At 50.2% G+C, this 18,531-nt stretch overlaps 1 protein-coding gene across 1 annotated transcript in view; it reads right to left on the reverse strand.

The window, feature by feature from the left end:
* The window catches only part of ALDH1A3 (aldehyde dehydrogenase 1 family member A3), a 42,409-nt gene extending 30,846 nt beyond the window's left edge, over positions 1 to 11,563 (reverse strand). Inside the window, exons 1-3 of the mRNA XM_070775006.1 lie at positions 11,377 to 11,563; positions 6,025 to 6,129; positions 3,594 to 3,734 (exon numbers count right to left, since the gene is read on the reverse strand). Of these exons, the coding sequence (XP_070631107.1) occupies positions 3,594 to 3,734; positions 6,025 to 6,129; positions 11,377 to 11,475 (345 nt within the window). The 5' untranslated portion in view covers positions 11,476 to 11,563. The remainder of the gene's footprint in view (positions 1 to 3,593; positions 3,735 to 6,024; positions 6,130 to 11,376) is intronic.
* Positions 11,564 to 18,531: the final 6,968 nt, after the last annotated feature.

Here is an 18,531-nt window from a genome sequence, read left to right on the forward strand (position 1 = left end):
TTCCGTCAGGTCAGTGATGCTCTTCAGGTCGCTGCCTTGGACTTTTGCACCAGGGCATGTAGGTTGGCTAGGTGAAGGGCTGGGACCACTTTATCTTTGCTTCAGGAATGAACCATGCATTCTCTGAAGAGGAGGCAACCCTTTCTTAGCTGAGCGGCCGTGGCAAGTCCCTGAATGTCATCCTGCCTCAGTTCCCTCATCTGTAAAACAGCACTAATAATGGTATCTACCTTACAGGAGTACTGTGTGGCTTAGAGGAGTCCCATTCATAAAGCACTAATAGCAGTGTCTACCCATGGTACCAGTCACATCCACTGTTCAAATGATGGTAATAAGAGCTGTGACGATTGTCATCATTTTCCCTTTTGGGACCAGGTGGTCAGCAATCCTCATCTGGGGACAGTGAGGAGACAGGAGTGTGTATTGCTAGAGATGACAGGGCTGCTCCAGGTCTGCGGTGTGTCTCAGCCCTGGTGGAAGCTGCTCAGGGACCCAGTCAGGGCAATGTGACAGCCAGTACACTGTACCTTTGCCTCCTATTGATTTACATTCCAAGTTGGAACTTTTCTTTTCCCAGGGGGAACTCAACAATTGTAAATAATGCCAAAATTCTCCAGGTCCCAGCTGCTCCACACAGCATCTGGTCGTCTATCAGCAGAACCTGGAGCTTGTTCTTGGCGCTTTTCTGGGATGGGAAAAAAGGCAAGGGCTGGGCAGAGCTTTGTGGGGACATGCAGGGCCACTGCCCAGCTCCAGTCCTGGCTCACCTTCCAGCTGGGTAAACTAGGACAGATGACCTAACCTCTCTGGGCCACAGCATTCTTATCTTTTAAACAGGATGATAAATACTACAGATCAAGTGCCTGCAACAAGCCTGGGACAGAGTGAGCATTCAACAAGCATTGACTATTTTTATTATTAATTTAGTCACGTTTGCTTACTCTCGTGATAACAGGAATTTGCCAGGTTGGTGTTATGGAATCTTTCCAAGCAAAACTGGGTCATGATAGCTTTAGAAAGGAAACTCTTAAAAAAAAAAAATCAAACCCAATTTTCAGGTGATTATGCAGACATGAAGCAGAGAGATGAAGAGAGTTAGCTACTCGCTGGGACTTTTAAACAATTATTGTGGCTGGATCATGAGAGAACCACAGCTGCTTTTAAGTTTCTTTTTAACATTTTAGGAGAAAAATATACCTTTTGAGAAATCAACACATGCTAACCCTTAAATACTAAAGAATGAAGGGAAAGTGCGGTAGGGACGTGCCCACGATGCCCTAGTGCTGAGGCTGAAACGAAGGGCTCAGAAGTGGGGCTCTGATTGAGACGAGAGCAAACAGCGACAGCTCCTCTTTGGAGGCTCCCGAGATGAGCATCCGAACACGAGAGCCTGGGTCCAGGTACCGCGGTGAGGGAGAAAGCGCCAGGCCTGCTGGATCTGCCCACGGTCTCCAAACACTGAACACGAAGTATTCAGGCCCAGCTCCATCAGAGCCACCAAGCTGGCAAGGGAACATGATGGAAGAGATATTTTGTGCAGGAGAAGGCAGGAAAACCCTCTCAAGGACATGCTTTCTCTTGATGCAGTCTGGGTTCTAAAAACTGTATTTGCCGGTCACTCGCTTGTCCCTTCCACAGTGTGGTGAAGAGCTGGACCTTACTTCTCGTGGGCAGTGAGTCTTGATGGCAGAGGCACCCTGCTCCACGTGCACTCACAGCAGCCTTCCAGGACAGCCAAGAGGGCTGAAGGTGAAAGGGGGGGCCTTGCAGCCACCGCACCCCAAGATGATACTGACGCTTAAGGACAGGGAGGGGAGGGTACCGGGCACATCCTCTCCCGCCTGCTCTGAATCCTCACGGACATTGCAGACAGATGAGCTCATGCTGGGGGAAAACAGAAATGTTTTTGAAGAAGCCAGTTTGGCAGCTTGAGAGTTGAGACTGGCTTTTGCTGCAGGAAGAACCAGAGGCTCTGTGGAGAGAGACACTGACCCTGGGGGGATCTCTCTCCCCTACTGCAGGCTGGCCAGCTGGGGCGGAGGAAGGAAGCTGCAGGTCTCTCTGTGTTTGTGGACGCACACGCAGGGCAACACACCCCAGAGCAGCACCCGAAACGGAGTTTCTCCAGCCTCCACCCATGACACACACGCAGGGCCAAGAGAATCTCAGCATCCTTGCTGGCGCTGACCTCCACGCGGGTGTCCACCTGACCACTCATTCCCAACATCAAATCAAGAAAGGAAAGAACTGTTTTTCCAAATCAGAGGCCAAAAAGGAGGTTTCCTTTCCTACCAACTGGGCCTCCAGTTCTGGGACAAGTGTTACACGGGAGTCTGAGCTATGAGAGCTGTGTGTGCGGGCGGCAAAGGAGAAGGCGCCAGGGCCCCAGGATCTCCTCTGATCAATCACCCGCCACAAAGGAAGGTCTGAGGATCCCAGTAAATTCTGCACTTGCTACTCCTAAATGTCTTCACAGCCCATCTCATGAGAGCAGCCCAACTCACGCAATGGGATGAATAAAGACACACATTTTGCAGCTGAGGAATTACGGTGCTAGAAATCACCAGAACACACAGCTGAGCTTAGAACCTGGTCCTCAGATGGCATTATTAATAACTTCATCTGTTTAGTGCTTACTGGATGACGGGGACTGCAAAGGATTTTAAGTGGATCATTCTCACAACACTCAGATATCAACAATGTTTCCGTGAAGAAACATACACTCAGGGAGGCTGGGCAACTTGTCCAAAGTCACACAGCTGATAAAGCAGCAGAGCTGGAGTTTGAACCTAGGTCTTTCACACTCTGAAGTTTCCTGTAGCTAAGTTATCCCCTCACCATCACCCCACACACACTCACCACTGCCCATTTCAAGGTGAAACGGGTGATTTTTAAGCTATATATGGACACTTTTTTTGTGCCAAGGGGTGGCATTTAATAAGTATTAGAAAAACCACACCAGCACATTACAACTGTAATTTCATAGACACTGTCCCTTAGGATGAGGTTAAATTTCAGTTTGGAAAGGAGTTGATATAAGAAAACAAGTTAAGCTCTAACTGTGCAGGTAGGACCAAGGTACGGCCCAGCCCGGCTGTCTGTGAGCATCTCGAGTCTGGGAGCCACTAGTGGATCAGAAGTTCCTCAGGCCGAGAAGACAGCGGCAGGGGCAAAAGTCTGACCTCAGAACGGATCGTCTGAGTCCAGGGGTGCGGACGCCGGCCTTGGGCTGGAGAGCCGTGCCTCAAAGGGCAGCGCAGCCCCACCACCTCCAGACCCGGCACCCGAGTCCTGTCTCCTGCGCCGGGAAGGGGCGGGCCCGAGGGCCAGCGGGCCATGGCCCCCTCCCCGGGGCGGGTCCCCGGTACTCACCGCCCAGACGGCGCGGTCCTTCCCCCTCCCGACCCCGCTCCCCAGTCCTCTCTCCTGCGCCGGGAAGGGGCGGGCCCGGGGGCCAGCGGGCCACGCCCCCCTCCCCGGGGCGGGTCCCAGGTACTCATCGCCAGGACGGCGCGGTCCCTGCCCACCGGGAAGGGGCGGCCCGGGGGCCAGCGGGCCACGCCCCACTCCCCGCGCGGGTCCCGGGTACTCACCGCCAGGACGGCGCGGTCCCGCTCCACCAGGTCCGCCAGCTGCTGCAGCAGCCGGCCGCGGCTCGGGGCGTCCAGCCGGCGCCACGGAGAGCCCCTCTGGAAGGCGGCTTGTGCGGCCTCCACCGCCTTGTCCACGTCAGGCTGCAAGGCCGAACAACGGAGAGAGCCTGTCACCTTTCGCGGAGGGCTCGGCTGTCCAGGAACTGCAGAATCCGGCCTCCATCCCGGCACAGAGGACGGAGGTGGGCGGGCAGCTCAGAGCAGTCGCCAGGTTTCTAATCACTTCAATGGTCAGGGACTTTTAAGGGATTTTGTTTTTGCTTTAAGTCTTTCAAGTTTTCTACAAGGGCCAAGGATTAACTTTCCTTCTGATTATACAAAGTATTTAAAAGAGTCATAAGACCACTGACTGTAATCATTTTTCTTGCTGACCTATGTCGGAAGAGAGCATCTACTTGCTACCTAAGTTTGGACACAAACACATTCCCACAGCTCACCAATGAGGTGGGGAATGTCTGTCTTGGCACTTTACTCCAGCTGAGAACCACATGCGGTCCAAGAACGGGGGCAAGAGTCCTCCTCTGGATCTCAGAACTGACGGTATTGAAAAAGTCCACATCAGGGACTTCTCCCCTCAGCCTCACTTCACCTACCCCTGGGGCTTCCCTGGTGGCTCTGCCTGAAATGCAGGAGATGCGATTTCAATCCCTGGGTCAGACAGATGCCCTGGAAAAGGAAATAGTAACCCACCCTAGTATTCTTGCCTGGAAATCCCATGGACTAAGGAGCATGGATCACAAAAGAGCTGGACGTGATTCAGCAGCTAAACAACACTATCAGCTATCCCCTGGGAGCTGCGATCATTTTATAGACAAAGAACTGGATCTTCTGGACACTGACAGAAAAATTACAAGCAAATCTTCTTTACTAGGAAAGAACGAGAGCTATTTAGAGTAATGTCACCCATTCTCTCAAAATTTTTATTTTTTTAATATTGCTTGGCCACATCATGTGGCCTGAAAATCTTAGTTCCCTGACTAGGGATTGAACCTGCCTTCCCTGCAGTGGAAGCTCAGAGTCCTAACTACTGGACTGCCAGGGAATTCCCTGACATCCATTCTTATGCTCAAGAAATTGAGGTTTGAGGCTTTGGTTGGTAATGATCAGGGGCTCACCCCCCAGATCCCTCTGAGCCTCTCTTCCTTAGGGAGATGCAGCCAGCAGTGGGCACCCAGCACCAGTCAAGAGGGACACTGCACCAAGATTCTGTGTATCCAAAATGGGCTTGGAGGGGAGTAGAAACTTTGGCAAGGGAGATATTAGGGCTTTGAATTCCTTGTCCCAGGCTCTGGGGTGGAGGCCAGGAATTCTCCAGCTGCAGGGACGGGGAAGCCTCTGTCTTCTGGTGCTTGGAACAGTCACTCAGACCATGGGATGAGCCAGAGCCCGTGGCGGGGATTTCACTGCTCCCTGGCCCCTGTGTACTACACCTGGGAGACCTGCTCAGCATCATGTCACACCCCTACACCCTGACGTCTTCACATAAGCTCCTCGGTGCTAGTATTATAGACACAGAGCTTTTCATGGGGTGCTGCACACGGGAGGGGCTGAACAGGTACAAACACGGTGCATGGCACACCATCACAAAAATCCTGCTACTAGAATCAAACTCAAGCCTATTTTACACATGTCGTTCACACTACCTACATATTTATGAACATCAGATAAGTACTCCAGTGGTTGAGAAGACGGCTCCGTTTCTCTTCCCTCCTTACAAAAGCTGTACTTTCAACCTTTTCCCCAATGACACATATTCAAAAGATATTTTATGGTTTGAAATGTATCAAGGACATATTCAGGAGTCTCTTAGCTTTATATATAATAATGAAATTAATATATTACATATATAACACATAACTTACACAATATACCCCGCACTATCAAATAGGGTTATAGGCTATAGCTTTACACAATCATTTAAGTTTCTGGTAGAAAAAAAAAATCTGGCAGTTGCATAACATTATTACTTCTGCATGACTTAGCAAGTCTTTGGTCTCCTTCAAGTCTTTTTTTTAAAAAGTGTCTCCTGCCAGAATGTTGCATTTGGTGAAACACACCAGCCAGCCGGAAATGCTTTCAGGAAAGATTCTTTAATGCTTCCAGGTTCAAATCATTGATAAAAACCTTTCCTTGAGCCACGTGATAAGGACGGCTGAAGTCATCCTCACAGATGGAAAAACATCTATCAAAGGAGAAGGACTCTACAGCACAGGGTCCCTAATTGATCCCATTCTGGGCCATGTGTCTACGAAGCAGTTTGCTTAGGTTCGGCCTCAGTGTGGGCCAGCTCTGACTTACAGCTAAGCTGAAGCACTTCCTTATCCTCTAGCGATCAGTAATTGAATTACTGGGCCAGGGGGAGGGCACCCACCTTATCTCCTTCTTCTACTTCACATATTTTCTCTAGAGTTGAAGGGTTATACGTGGCAAATTTTTTTCCACTCTTGGATTCGTTCCATTCATTGTTGATGAATATCTAACCAGGAAAGGAAATTGTAATGCATTAGGCTTAAATCAAAATCATATAATTTCAACATGCTGAGGACCTTAGGTCACGTCTTTTCTTTCCCTCCTGCCAACCTGCCCGCCTGCCGTTTTACAGGTGGGACCTGGAAGTGGGGGGGACAGTCACATGCCCAACTGGGAGCGCACTCAGAATTATCAACAGAATCCAAGTCTTCTGACTTTTTAATACATTTCCAGAGAACTACAAATTGTCAAAATAAAACTGAAGTAATTTAGAATTTTTTCTAAAATGTTTTTAGACAATAAGATGGAGTCACAGAAGAATAAAAGAGTTAGTTACAAAAAGGACATGAGTTAAATTTTACACACTCATCAAGTTCAGGGAACCAACACACACATGCACACACGCAGTGCCAAGCAATCTGCCTGCCCCGAAGAGCATGTCAGCAGTGAGCGTTCCCTTCTCCCTCCTTCCTGCTGCAACCCCCAGCTGGATCCACCAAAGAACTGGATTTATAAAAGGATCTCACTATAACCCTTTAGCCCTCATTAATGCACATCAGTGCCATCTCCCCATTCTCTTTAAAATGTCTATTTTCATGTTGGGCTTTAATAAAAGCCAGTGTTGGAATAGCAAGATAAATATCTGGGTTAGGAAATGTTCGGGTTATATTAACATATGTTGCAAATAACTGCTTATATCCAGAACTAAAGAATCAACTCACAAAAATCACTTAGTTCTGAGACTCGGTTATCTAGAACACAGCCAAGAATAGAGATATTAAAAAAAAAAAAAAAAAGACATTATGAACAAACTAAAAAGAATTTCATGGTCTATGCACTGAAATATGTGTACTATTTACTCTTAGCTTACCCTAAGTTCTTAAAAAATATTAAAAGAGAGGATTTGGGGGAAAGAACTAGGAACTGAGGCTACAGATACCACACAAATCATTTTCTCACAGTACGGAGGTCCTGGCCACCCAGTGAGAGGACAGAATCTCCCGTTGTACCCGCTAGGGACCACCTCGTGGTCAGAGCCCATCGTGGCATCACAGAGACCCCAGTAGTGAACATGGCTAAAATGCTTTTGAAGCATGTCCATAGAGTAAAATGTCATCAACGATTTCTAAATAGAGAACTAGCTCATCAGATTCCATCTCCATATCTATGTACATGCTAAGTTGCTCAGTCGTGTCCGACTCTTTGTGACCCCGTGGACTGTAGCCCTCCAGGCTCCTCTGTCCATGGGATTCTCCAGGCAAGAATATTGGAGTGGGTTGCCATGCCCTCCTCCAGGGGATCTTCCCTGACTCAGGGATTGAACCCGAGACTCATGTCTCCTGTATTGGCAGGTGGATTCTTTACCGCTGAGCCACCAGGGAAGCCTCCATATCTATATTCATATGTTTATACACATACATTTATATGCATGTCTTTATATCCATCTATTCTATTTATTATATGCTTATCTTTGATTCATTTAAAGGGAGAACTGCATCACTACAGGGCTAATTTCCATCACTGTGACTACAGGGCTAATTTCCACGACTGTGAATTTCATTCATTTGGAATACCTGGTTCCCCGGTGAGGACGGGTGAAAGGGTGGCCGATTTATCCAGCATGTGACCTGACTATGTTCTCTGTCCTCAGCTGTCCTGTAAAAACTCTGAAGCTCACGGGAAAGGAAGCCTTCTCTGGGAAGCCACTGGGGTGCTGTTTTGATAACTCTCCCTGGAAAGCAGGGAAATTTGAGAGTGGTGGGGACAAAGCACAGAGGGCCAGCCCTGGCTGGGCAGGTGAGCAGTGTCCCTGCCTTCTCGTGTGGGTCCAGGCTGACAGTGGCCTTCAACTGTGGGACATGCCCATCCCACTTCTGGAAGCTCAGTGCCTTCAGCCTGAGGCCAGGCCCCCAGAGAAGCATGTGGGAAAGGCCAGGCTACAATTACAGGCTTATTCTTCCCACTGAAACCAAACCCGAGAGTTCAATTTTGCCATCCAGCAAGCAATCACTCGGTAACAGTGAGAAATTAATGAGTAGAGCAGAGGGGTTAAGTTAGCGCAGGGAGGAAAGTGCAGCCAGGAAGACAGGCCCATTTGTCGGAAGATGAAATTTCGTGGGTTAGATAATAGAGACTGTCAGCGAAATCTGCTGATTCTAGGACCTTCCTGATATCAATTCCAAGGGGGAGGGAAAATGAGCAGGTAGTAGAAGAGAATATAAATAAGGGGATAAAAACACGTTGCAATGATCAGATGTCTGTTATACTTCAGCTTCAAGCATGTTCCTCCAAAAAAATAATTACTCAGTTGTTTTGTGACATTGATCCATAATCCTTTCTAACCAGCAACTTAAAAAAAAAAAAAAAAGTTCAGACTACTCAACTTTACTCATATTTTCCCATCACAATGTTTCTAATTTAGCAAAATTTTTTGCTTTATACTACATTACTAAGCAATCTTGTAAGTGGTTTCTACTGTTGATTTTACTCTGCACTAAAAGAAAACAAAAACACAAATGAGGAAGGGGTCAGAGAGTGTGGCCTATCAATTATGCTGGCTTTCTTGTTTTGAACCCCAAATCAGGAAAGTGGGTCTTAAAAAAACCTGTTTTCCTTGACTTGTGAACTGGTAAGAAACAAAACTTTCAGAGGAATAAAACTACGTTACACAGAGCGGATGGGATTCACACTTTATTGGAGGAATGGAATGGCGTCCTATCCAGACTGAGTTGGAAAACCACAGCCGTGGTTGCAGTCAGGTGCCCCAGAGAGGTGAGGGTAGTTGTTACACAAGAGAGTTCTGCAGTCACCGCTTACAGAAACTTCCACTGGACCCCAGCTCTACTCAAAAGCAGTGTTTTCAGAAAAGGAGATTTGAGGGAATTTTACTTTTCATAGAAAACAATCATTAAAAACTAGCGTTTTATTGAGCCAGAAAATCTTAAAAAAATTTTTTCTGCTACTGTAAGAATTGTTAAGGAAAGTCCTTCTGAAGTGAAAGGGGCTGCTACCCTCTAAGACCTATGTGGGGCTTCTAGGGGACTCTCCCCTCCCCAAAATCAGAGAACAGAGCCCAGTGTTAAAACATGCAAACAAACAAAGGCGCTTCTTCCTTACAGAGACTGGACTTACCCTGGGACGTGGCCCCCCAAGGCTGGGGCCCAGACCCACCATTTCCTGCATGTCCTCCATTAGCAAGAAGCACCAGGAGTCGGGTTTGAAAAACGACAGACCATTACCACTCACACGCTCCACAGCCAGGAGGGCCTCGATTCTGTAGCTCTGATTCTCCGTTTCTTTCCTCGCACTGGGGGCTGCCTCTGCAGCCAGAGGCTCTGCAAGCATTGCTTGCCTGGGCTCCCACCCTCAGTCACAGCCACCCTGGCGCCCTGACCCCACAACTGCTAGGAAGAGGCCTCCGTGAGGTGGGCCTGGAGCAGGGACAGCGAGGCTCCAGCAGAAAAGAGGGCGCAGGGGCCTGCTGTTGGGCTTCCCCAGTCTTCATCACCAGAAGCTGCTAAGGATCTGGCTTTCCAGCCCCCTCCATCTCATGCCGTCCCCTGAGCCTTAGTCACAACCCAGTTCTATTCCACTAAGAAGACGGACACCCAGCCAGACAACAAAGACTGACTGGTCACTCTGTGAACGTGCTAAGATCCACCTCTCTAAGTAAGGGCTGCATCTACGCTTGCAAAGGGCCAGAAAGAATTGCAGACAAAGAGGCAACTTTCCATATGTGGCAACATTGCTCTGATAGCACTATAAAAGGTAAAAAGGAATAGGAAAACAATATATATAATTTTTGGTTGCTATAAAAGAAAAACAAAATGCCACCACCACCTACAACAGGTGACAACCAACAGTTTTAGGGGCTAAAAACATTTAGCTACTATTTTCAGTGTTTCCAGAATTTGCACTCTGAGGCTGCTCCTACTTATGAAACTACATTAAAAATGGTCTCCATCGGTCTGTCTCTGTTGATTACAGAGCCCTCTGGAAACAGTTAATTTTAATGTCATGTGATCAGAGGTCCAGCCGACCATACGTGCCAAGAGATCAGAATCTGAAGGCCACACATAGTGGCCTGCAACTTTCTCTGCTTGATTAAAACTATTTGAGACACATAATTGCTACTTTTGAAAGCAAATTGATGGAGGAATTTTCTAAGTGCTGTGTCAGCTGAAGTCGGGGCGGGGGGTGATAGCAATGGATAAGACGCAAAAATAAAAGGAGATAAACTTGAGGAAAGTGAAGCCCACAGTGACTTCTGGCCTGCGTCCCTGAAATGCCCCCAGACCCAGTCCAGTAGCTTCCAAACAGCCTCGGGGTGTCCCTGTACTGGAGAGGACGCGCTCCGCGCTGGCCGCGGAGCTGCCAGCTGTGCCCAGCTCAGGCCTCGCCATCTTCCTCTCTGCCCCAAGCAGGTGATCCCGCCGCTTTGCCGTGCTCCAGCCTGCCGGCCCCGCGGCGCAGAAAGGACTGTGAGGTGCGGGACTCCGCGGCACGATGGAGCCCTGCAACCCGCGGTCTCCCAGCCCAGACCCGAGACCCTGATCTGCCAAGACCAGGGTCTCGGGGCTCCGGGACACCTTCCCGCTAGCCCTGGCTCCGCTGGTAAGCTGGGACGAGCTGAGCTAAGCACGGGAGGTGCCCTTCTCTCCGCTTGCTCCCGCTGACATTTCCGGAAGCTTCCCAGGGCAGCCTGACCTCCCAGAGCGGCTCTCAGCGTTTTCAGGCACCCTCTGACTACCCCGAAGCCCGACCCCTTCAGCCCTGGAGACCTCGCCTCAGAGTCTGCGGGGAGACGACCGCTCCGGTCCCCGCGGCCCACCGCTGGCCTTCAAAACAGGCCTGCAAGGGCACGTCGGGGCCGCAGCGGCCGCAGCCTGGCACGGCGCGGCCGCTGCAGAGCCTCCCTCGCGCGGGTTCGGCGCCGGAGAGTCCGTCTGGGGGTGCTGATCTCGGGGTCCCTCTCGGGGTGCGCGGCGGACGCGGGTGGGGCGCGGGCTTCCGCCGGGATGTCCAGCGCTGAACGCGGCTTCGGGAGGACCGGGCCCGGCGCAGAGGCTCGGGTCCCAGAAGCGCCGGGCGGACTCCGCCGCCCCAGGCCCACTCCGCCGCCCCACGCCCTTGCACGCCCCAAGCGCAGCGGCGGGGCTCCCGGCCTGCGGGCCCCTCGTCCACGCCCCCGGCCCGGCCGGGCAGCCCGGCGCAGAGCCAGGCTGCCGTCGGGTGGGACGCGGGCCCGTCTCACCTTGGTGAACTGGACCTCCAGGTTGCGGACGGGGCGCGGCAGGGCGGGCGCCTTCCTGTCCGGCTGCCCGTTCTCCACAGCCCCGTTGGTGGTGGCCATGGCTCCTCGGCGCTCCCCGGCCCGCGGCGCCCGAGTCCTCGGCGCCTGCTCTGGCCTGGGCGGTGCGCAGCCTGCTCGCAGGGTGACAGCTCCGCGCCGCTTTATGGAGCGCCCCACGCCTCCCGCCCGAGGGGGTTGTCTAATTGGCTGCAGGACGGGAGGAAGGGCGGGCGGGCGGGCGGGGAGGGGGCCGGCCCGCCTCACCCCACCCCGCCCGCCGCCCCTGAGGGAGCCCGGCCACCCCCGGCCCGGCCACCGCGCCGCGCGCTCCCCGCCTGGGAGGCCGCCCTTGGAGGAGCGCCCCTGAGCCCCGCCGGGCCCCGGAAGTCCCGGGACGGGGAGCAGGGACTCGGGCCGCGGTCCCGGCGCCCTCGCCGAGGTCGAGCGAGCCCGTCCGTGGCACCTGCCGCCCCTGGCCGGCCGCTGCTCGGCGCACTCGCTCCTCCTCGGGAGGGCGCGCCCTCCGGCCGGTCCGCTGGGGGCCTCGCTCCGCGCCCCGCGTCGGGGACCCAGCGCGGCGGCCCCGCGTCGCCGCCCACGTGCCTCGGCCTGGGGTCCGGCCGCCGCCGGGGCCTGGCTTGCGGGACCGACGCCCGCCGTGCGGCGCTGGAAGCTCCCGGGCCCTGGGCGTCGCACACCGAGGGGCAGAAGGTGAGGGGAAAGCCTTTGGCCCTTCCTGCCCCGCGCTGTGGCGTCCCAGGCCGCCGGCCTCTGACCTTCACAGCCGCACAGCGGGCCTCCAGCCTAAGTCCCTGGAATGCAACCGTTTCGATTCTTTAAAATGCATACATTATATTTCAATTAAAAAAAAAGAAAGAAAAACAGAAAAAGAGAGAGACAGCACATGAGATCTTTGCAGCTTTGTTTTGAGCGGACGCGCTTGTCCCATAGGTTGTTCAACTTGCCAGCTCTCTTCAGAGCACCCAACGGTGCCAGAGGAGACTTGCTCCAGGTCCCATCTGAGACTTGGAAGCGGCTTCTCATGCATGTCTTCCCTCAAGTTTCTGGAAGGATGATGTGGGGCACGACCTGGGGGACAAAAGCAGTGGTTTCATCCCCAGAAGCCTCAGCCGCTCAGTCCATTTCCTTCTGTGAGTAATCTCCAGTGACACACAATGGAGACACTCCTTACTGTCCTGAGGCTCCTTCTGTTTGTTTTGGGGCTCCCAGTGGCATCTGTGTCCCCACTCTCTTTCCTCACTGCAGGGCTGCTTTGTGTTCGGGATTGTGGAGTAAGCTTTTAAACTTTCCCAAAATTGTCATCAGATCACCTGCCTTCTGGGCACGAAAGGTTCCTGTGCTCTTGTGGCTTACAATGTACACGTGAGGCAGGGCAAGGGGACAATAGGTTCCCTGAGCGGGCTCACTGATGTGCTGTGCTGTGCTTCCTGACACTGATGAGTCCCAGAGCAATTCTGTCTCTTTTCTTAGCTGCTCCTGCCAGACCCTTGGCTCCCTGTCCTCGTGGCCCCTACTCAATCCTCCTGGAAACCTGTGGGCAGCGTCTGAAGCCGGGGTCTCTACCTGGATGCTGAACCCAGCATTTGGGTGCTGCAGACCCTCCTGACAGGCAGCCTCTGGCCTTGGGGACCAACCACCTCCCCTGGGGCTCATCCTGTTGACATCCACCCACGTGATCCTGGGAGCTTAGGATGGGTGTGGGGTATTCAGCCAAGGCAGGCGGCTCCCAGGTCAGGAGGATGGGCCTGGCTTGAGACCTGTTGAGACCAGCAGGCTCCCTCTGCTCCCTGGTCTTGCCACTCAGTGGAAAGGATGAAAGCAAATGCTCTTCTCCCCATTTTACAGGTGAGTAAATAGAAGCATGCAGATACTTGCCTGAGACGGCATCTGCAGTGGAGGAACCAGGGCCAGATGTGTGTGGGTGGGTCGTGCAGGGTGGCGGGGAGGGATTTCTCTTACCTTCCTTCGGCACCCTTCTTTCGCCAAGGGCGGCACCTGTCTCTAGGGCCCCATGTCACGGGCAGCAGAGAGCACAGTGAGACGCAGGTGCAGATGCTAGCAGCATCTCTCCAGGTGTGCTTTGCATGGAAATCAAGCCCTTAGCTCCTGGCCTCAGAAGTGGAGACCATAGGTGCCAGGAAAGGAGAAAGGACCATTGTCTCCCACAGTCAGCTGCTGGATGTCGGGCAGCAGGGGGATTGCCTGACTGTCTAAGGCCTCAGAGGCCAGACCGCTCTGACCTCAACCCTGACCTTGATTCCAGCTGTGTGCCCCTGGCTTGTACACTTCACTCTGAGCTTTGGTTTCTTTTTCTGTAAAATAACCTTCTTACTTTACAGAGTTGAGGGAAGCTTGAGCAAGAAAATGGTGCTTTATAATATGTAAAGTGCTGTGTGCATGCTGGCTCCTCGTTGTCCTATTCTTCCTGGAGATTGATTCCTCTCAGTAGGCTTTGTTAGCAAGTCCCCCTGGATTCTCTCTGGCTTCCACCAAGTACCCTGGTCAACAGTCACTCTGCTGTGATTTTGTTGTAAAAATAAAATCACATTTGTACTTTGTATTCAGTTATGTGGTGGTGCTGCTTGCTGTCCGCTGCTTGGCTTTTTGGCATCTCAAATTATCTAAGTCCAGGACATCTCATACTGAGGGCCTGCTTGCTTGATGAATATTTCATAAAAATTAGCATAAATAAAGAGAAAAGACTGAGATAAAATTTGTTAGATGTCCCATCCCCTCCAAAAGCTCATCTTAATTCACTTTCAAATGCATAAAACTTGTGGGAGATATTTAAATCTGTAGCAAATTAATTCATAATGAGAATGAGGGTAAAGGAACCCCATTTTGTTTTACCTCATTTCTAGTCTGGTTCCTAAGCCTCATGGAGGGCCCTTCTGACAGCCCTCAGCACCCTGAGAGCTGGTAGCCAACGCAGAGCTGCCTCCCACAGGCACTTACCTCACGCAGCAGCCGGGAGTCAGTGCTGGGCTCTGGGACCTCAGTGTGTGGAAGCCTTTCCGTGAAAGACCCGCTCCTTGGGTGAAGGTGGTTCTCTACAGGAGGGGAGAAGTGTGGCCTGCAGTGCAGGTGACCTCACTTCAGTTTTCTTGGCTAGGAAAATGGGCTGACGAGGGCCCCTGAGATGAGGGAAGACTTCACTGCAAGTACCTCCCCACTAGGGTCAATGACGTGGATTATTCAATGTTTCTCAGACTTGAGTAGGGGACTACTTCCCTTTCAGGCTCCCTGTAACTCAAGACCCCCATGCTACCACATTATTTTCTCCTCAGGGGTCATGCAAACACATCTGCTTTCCTGCGAGATTTCGTCAGTGATGACACCAGAAGCCTGAGGAAGATGGGCCAGGGGTCACCCAGCCCCTTTAACCCCTCTAGTCCTTTCTGGCCTTGGGGAAAGATCTGCCAACCCAACATTGATCTTGGATAGATCAGTTCTAGACCAGGCAGAAGGACAGAACTAAGTACGTCAAAGCAAAGAAGACACATCAGAATCTTTGTGGGTCAGGCCAGGATTAGGTCTCACGCACCTAGCCTGACAGTTCATGGCTGCCAGAATTTTATTCTTGGTGCTGCTTCTACCAGTAACTTCTGTGGTTAAGAGTTGTGACAAGAGCAGGAGAGAGCATGACGGGTAAGGTAGAGACAACTGGTTGACTGCCCAATTCTTCTTTCTTGCTGGTGGAACTTTTATATTATCGAGGGCAGCAATATGCTTTGATAATACATATTTTCCAGCCTCTCTGGAAAACAGAAGTAGTTAATTAGATATAAACCAAAAGTTTTGGTTTGGGCATCTAAAGAAGCTCATTAAAGGGGACTGAGTCATCGGAGAGACTCTTCTTCCTTCCTGCTGCCTAGAACATAGACATGAGGGCTGGGGCTCCAGCAGTCATCTTGTGACCATAAAGCAACTCTGAGAACGGAAGCTGTATGATGAGGGGAGTGAAGCAGGCAAACAGGAAGAGCCAAGAGCCCAAGTCCTTGAGGACCTTGGAACTAGGCTTTATAGCCTGGATTTCCTTTCTTGGATTTCTTGCATGTGATCAAAGGGTAAATCCCTGTTTGACTTAAGCTTGCTATTTGGGCTTTCTGTTACATGTGGCTAAACCTCATTACTAAGTGATACAGCTGACTATTTAAACCATGCCCCATTACCATGAGAAACTTCTAAAACTCAACTGGAATCATTATGTCATGTTTGTACAGAAAGAGCAGCATATTAAAAAAAAAAAAAAAAACTTCTTATCACCATCTGTACTTTTTTGGCTTTGATCAAATGCCCTGAACATTCTGTGCTCAGGTTTATAGTAAAAATTTTTAAAAAAACAAAACTAACCCTGGCATAGAATAAATGAAGCTAGCTTGTAATCATTGTGTCTCACTTATGATGCTCACACTTCTAAGTACCCCCACCAGATTTCCTTAGTGACATGAAGATTTGTTTGTAAACTTTCTAACCCTCTTAGAAATTCAGGGATTCTAAGTTTTGAACAAAATTTGAATTATTTGGGAGTTTGAGTTCAATTTACTCCCGAAAAAACGTGCTTCCTGGTTGGAAGGAAAGTTGTCTAAGGGGCTTATAAAAGGGTTCTGGAAGATTCTTGGACACAAAGTGGCTCTCACTAGCAATTGTGCTGAGTTAAGCTGAATTGAATCAGAAACATATATATTAAATTTTCCTTGAAATCCACAGGGGTATAAAAATGTCGGGAAAGGGGGCTTAACAAGATAGAGTTTGCCAAACCCAAAATGTTTGAAAACTAATTTGAGTGTGTTTGGCAAATCACACTCAAGTTATAGACGGATGGGCTCACAGTGACAAGACTTTCCTCCTGCCTTTCAACCGGCTCCCTGCAAAGGAGCATCAATTACCAAAGAATCTTACCTTGGGTTTTTACCATTACTTGAATCCTGGAGGAGACAGGGTGGGAGAGGTTGTTAAAATCTGTATTCTCATGAGATGGCCTGAGGATCCTCCTGTGTTAGTGTTTGTGGTCTGAGAGTTGCTCAAGTGGCAGTCTTGATGTTCCCCTGTGATCAGAAAGTCTCCAGAAAGCGCATCCTGTTTTAGCATATGTTTAGTGATGACAGATGGGGAAAATATTTATATATATTTAATCTAGTTTTCTTTTTTTTTTTTTTTTTTTGGTATGACAGTATGGTGATCTGAAAGCACCCCTAGGGGATTAGCTCTGTAACATTTCCAAATTTATAATGTTTTTTCACTATTAAGCATGTCTGCAAGCTTTGGGTTTATATTATATTTTACATATATTATTTATATTCTATTAATTCTATTATATATATTAAATCTACATCTTATCATATTATCATCAAATACAGTTTATCAGTTAAAAGATGATTGGTTGGATAAGGTATTTTTCCCACCAGCAACAGTTAATAAGCATAAATATTACAAACAAAACTGGAATTATAGGTTTTGCATGTTTTAAATGTGCATCTTATAAATTCCATGGACGCAAGTTATTATGATTTCAGCCCATCTTTTATCCCTGGAAATGCCACGCTTTGCACCTGCTAGCAATGTCCAGTGATTCCATTGCACTCTTTCAGTTGGCCACTAGATGGGACCAAGTTAAGTAGGAAGTTCCCATGAAGTTTTTTCTATTGTGAGAAACAGGACTTCCCCAACTTACGAAGAAATGGTGCTGAGACTAGAGTGCCCCAAACTTCAGCGGTATCATAGACACAATGCTAGAACTGGAGATTAGGGCACAGGATGGCCTACAAAAGCCCACTCACCTCTTAATGAGCCTAGAAGGGTTCCTGTCTTTGAGACCAGACATATTTAGGTGAGACTCTTTGCCCAAGGAGCACTCAGACCTGGCACCTGAGCTTTTCAGGACTCCAGTTCCTCTTCTGAAAATGGGAGTCATGATTTCTGCCCAGATTGGGGTGGGGGGGCGGGTGGTAAACGAGAGAGCAGGCATGACATGCCAAGCACTTGCAGTGAAACGGAAAGGAAGACACCACAACTGCCCAGCTCATCACTGATCTGACAGAGCCCCGTCCTGCCTACTCTCAGGTCCCCACCGACCAGTTCTCATCCCTTCCTGTTCCTCACACAAGCAAGGCAGTCAAGGACTCTCTAATGAAAATTTGCCAACAGAGTATAGGAAATAGAGTTTTTTTAATGCTAAAATACATATACGTATGAGCCTAGCTGGGCCTTGCAAGCAGAGCGATTGGGTCAAATTCCTGCTAAGGCATTTTCTAGCCTCCTTATTCAGACCTTCTGGGACTGTTTCCTGATCTGTCAGAAGGGGACATAGGACCTCCCTCAAAGATTGAGGCACCTAAATGAGATCACCTAAATGAGATTTAGGTGACAGGACTCATCTCTGCCTGTTGTGTGGTAATTGCATCATTAATGCCCCCTGAGACTCTCCTGCTGGGGAGACAGACCCCAGCCCCTGCCTTCAACCCTGGACAAGCAACTCCCATTTGGGCTCAACCCTTCCAGGACCTCTTTCCTGGTTTACTCCCTGGTCAATGCAACAGGTGACTTTTGGCAGCTCCAGAATTCAGAGACCCTTCTCTGGATGACTCTAGGTCTACTCCCTCTGAAACACATCCCCTCCACATATGTCTGTGCTTCATCTCATTGGAGATGAGATGCTCCATCGTGCATTGGAGAAGGAAATGGCAACCCACTCCAGTGTTCTTGCCTGGAGAATCCCAGGGATGGGGGACTCTGGGGTCCCACAGAGTCGGACACGACTGAAATGACTTAGCAGCAGTAGCAGCATCTCATCCTTGCAGACCCTTCCTGGGCTCCTTTTAGAGATCTTTGTGGTGTGGGGGCCTCTGCAATCAGACTTTGCTCTGACCTGTTTCTCTCTCTTGTTTCATTAGCCATATGTGAGGGCTGATTCTTCTTCGTCTCTCTAGCCCAGAGCAGCCACAAGACTCTTTTCCCAGCTGACCTCAGGCATGCGCAGGGCACTGGCAGCACCATGTGAGAAAGGGTCTCAGCTCATCGTGAGAGTGGTGACGGGAGAGTTGATGCCTACTGCGGGCACAGTACGCAGGGACGGCCTGCAAACCAGCCTTGACA

The sequence above is a fragment of the Bos indicus genome, chromosome 21 (genome assembly GCF_029378745.1).
Source record: "Bos indicus isolate NIAB-ARS_2022 breed Sahiwal x Tharparkar chromosome 21, NIAB-ARS_B.indTharparkar_mat_pri_1.0, whole genome shotgun sequence".
Taxonomy (NCBI): Eukaryota; Metazoa; Chordata; class Mammalia; order Artiodactyla; family Bovidae; genus Bos; species Bos indicus.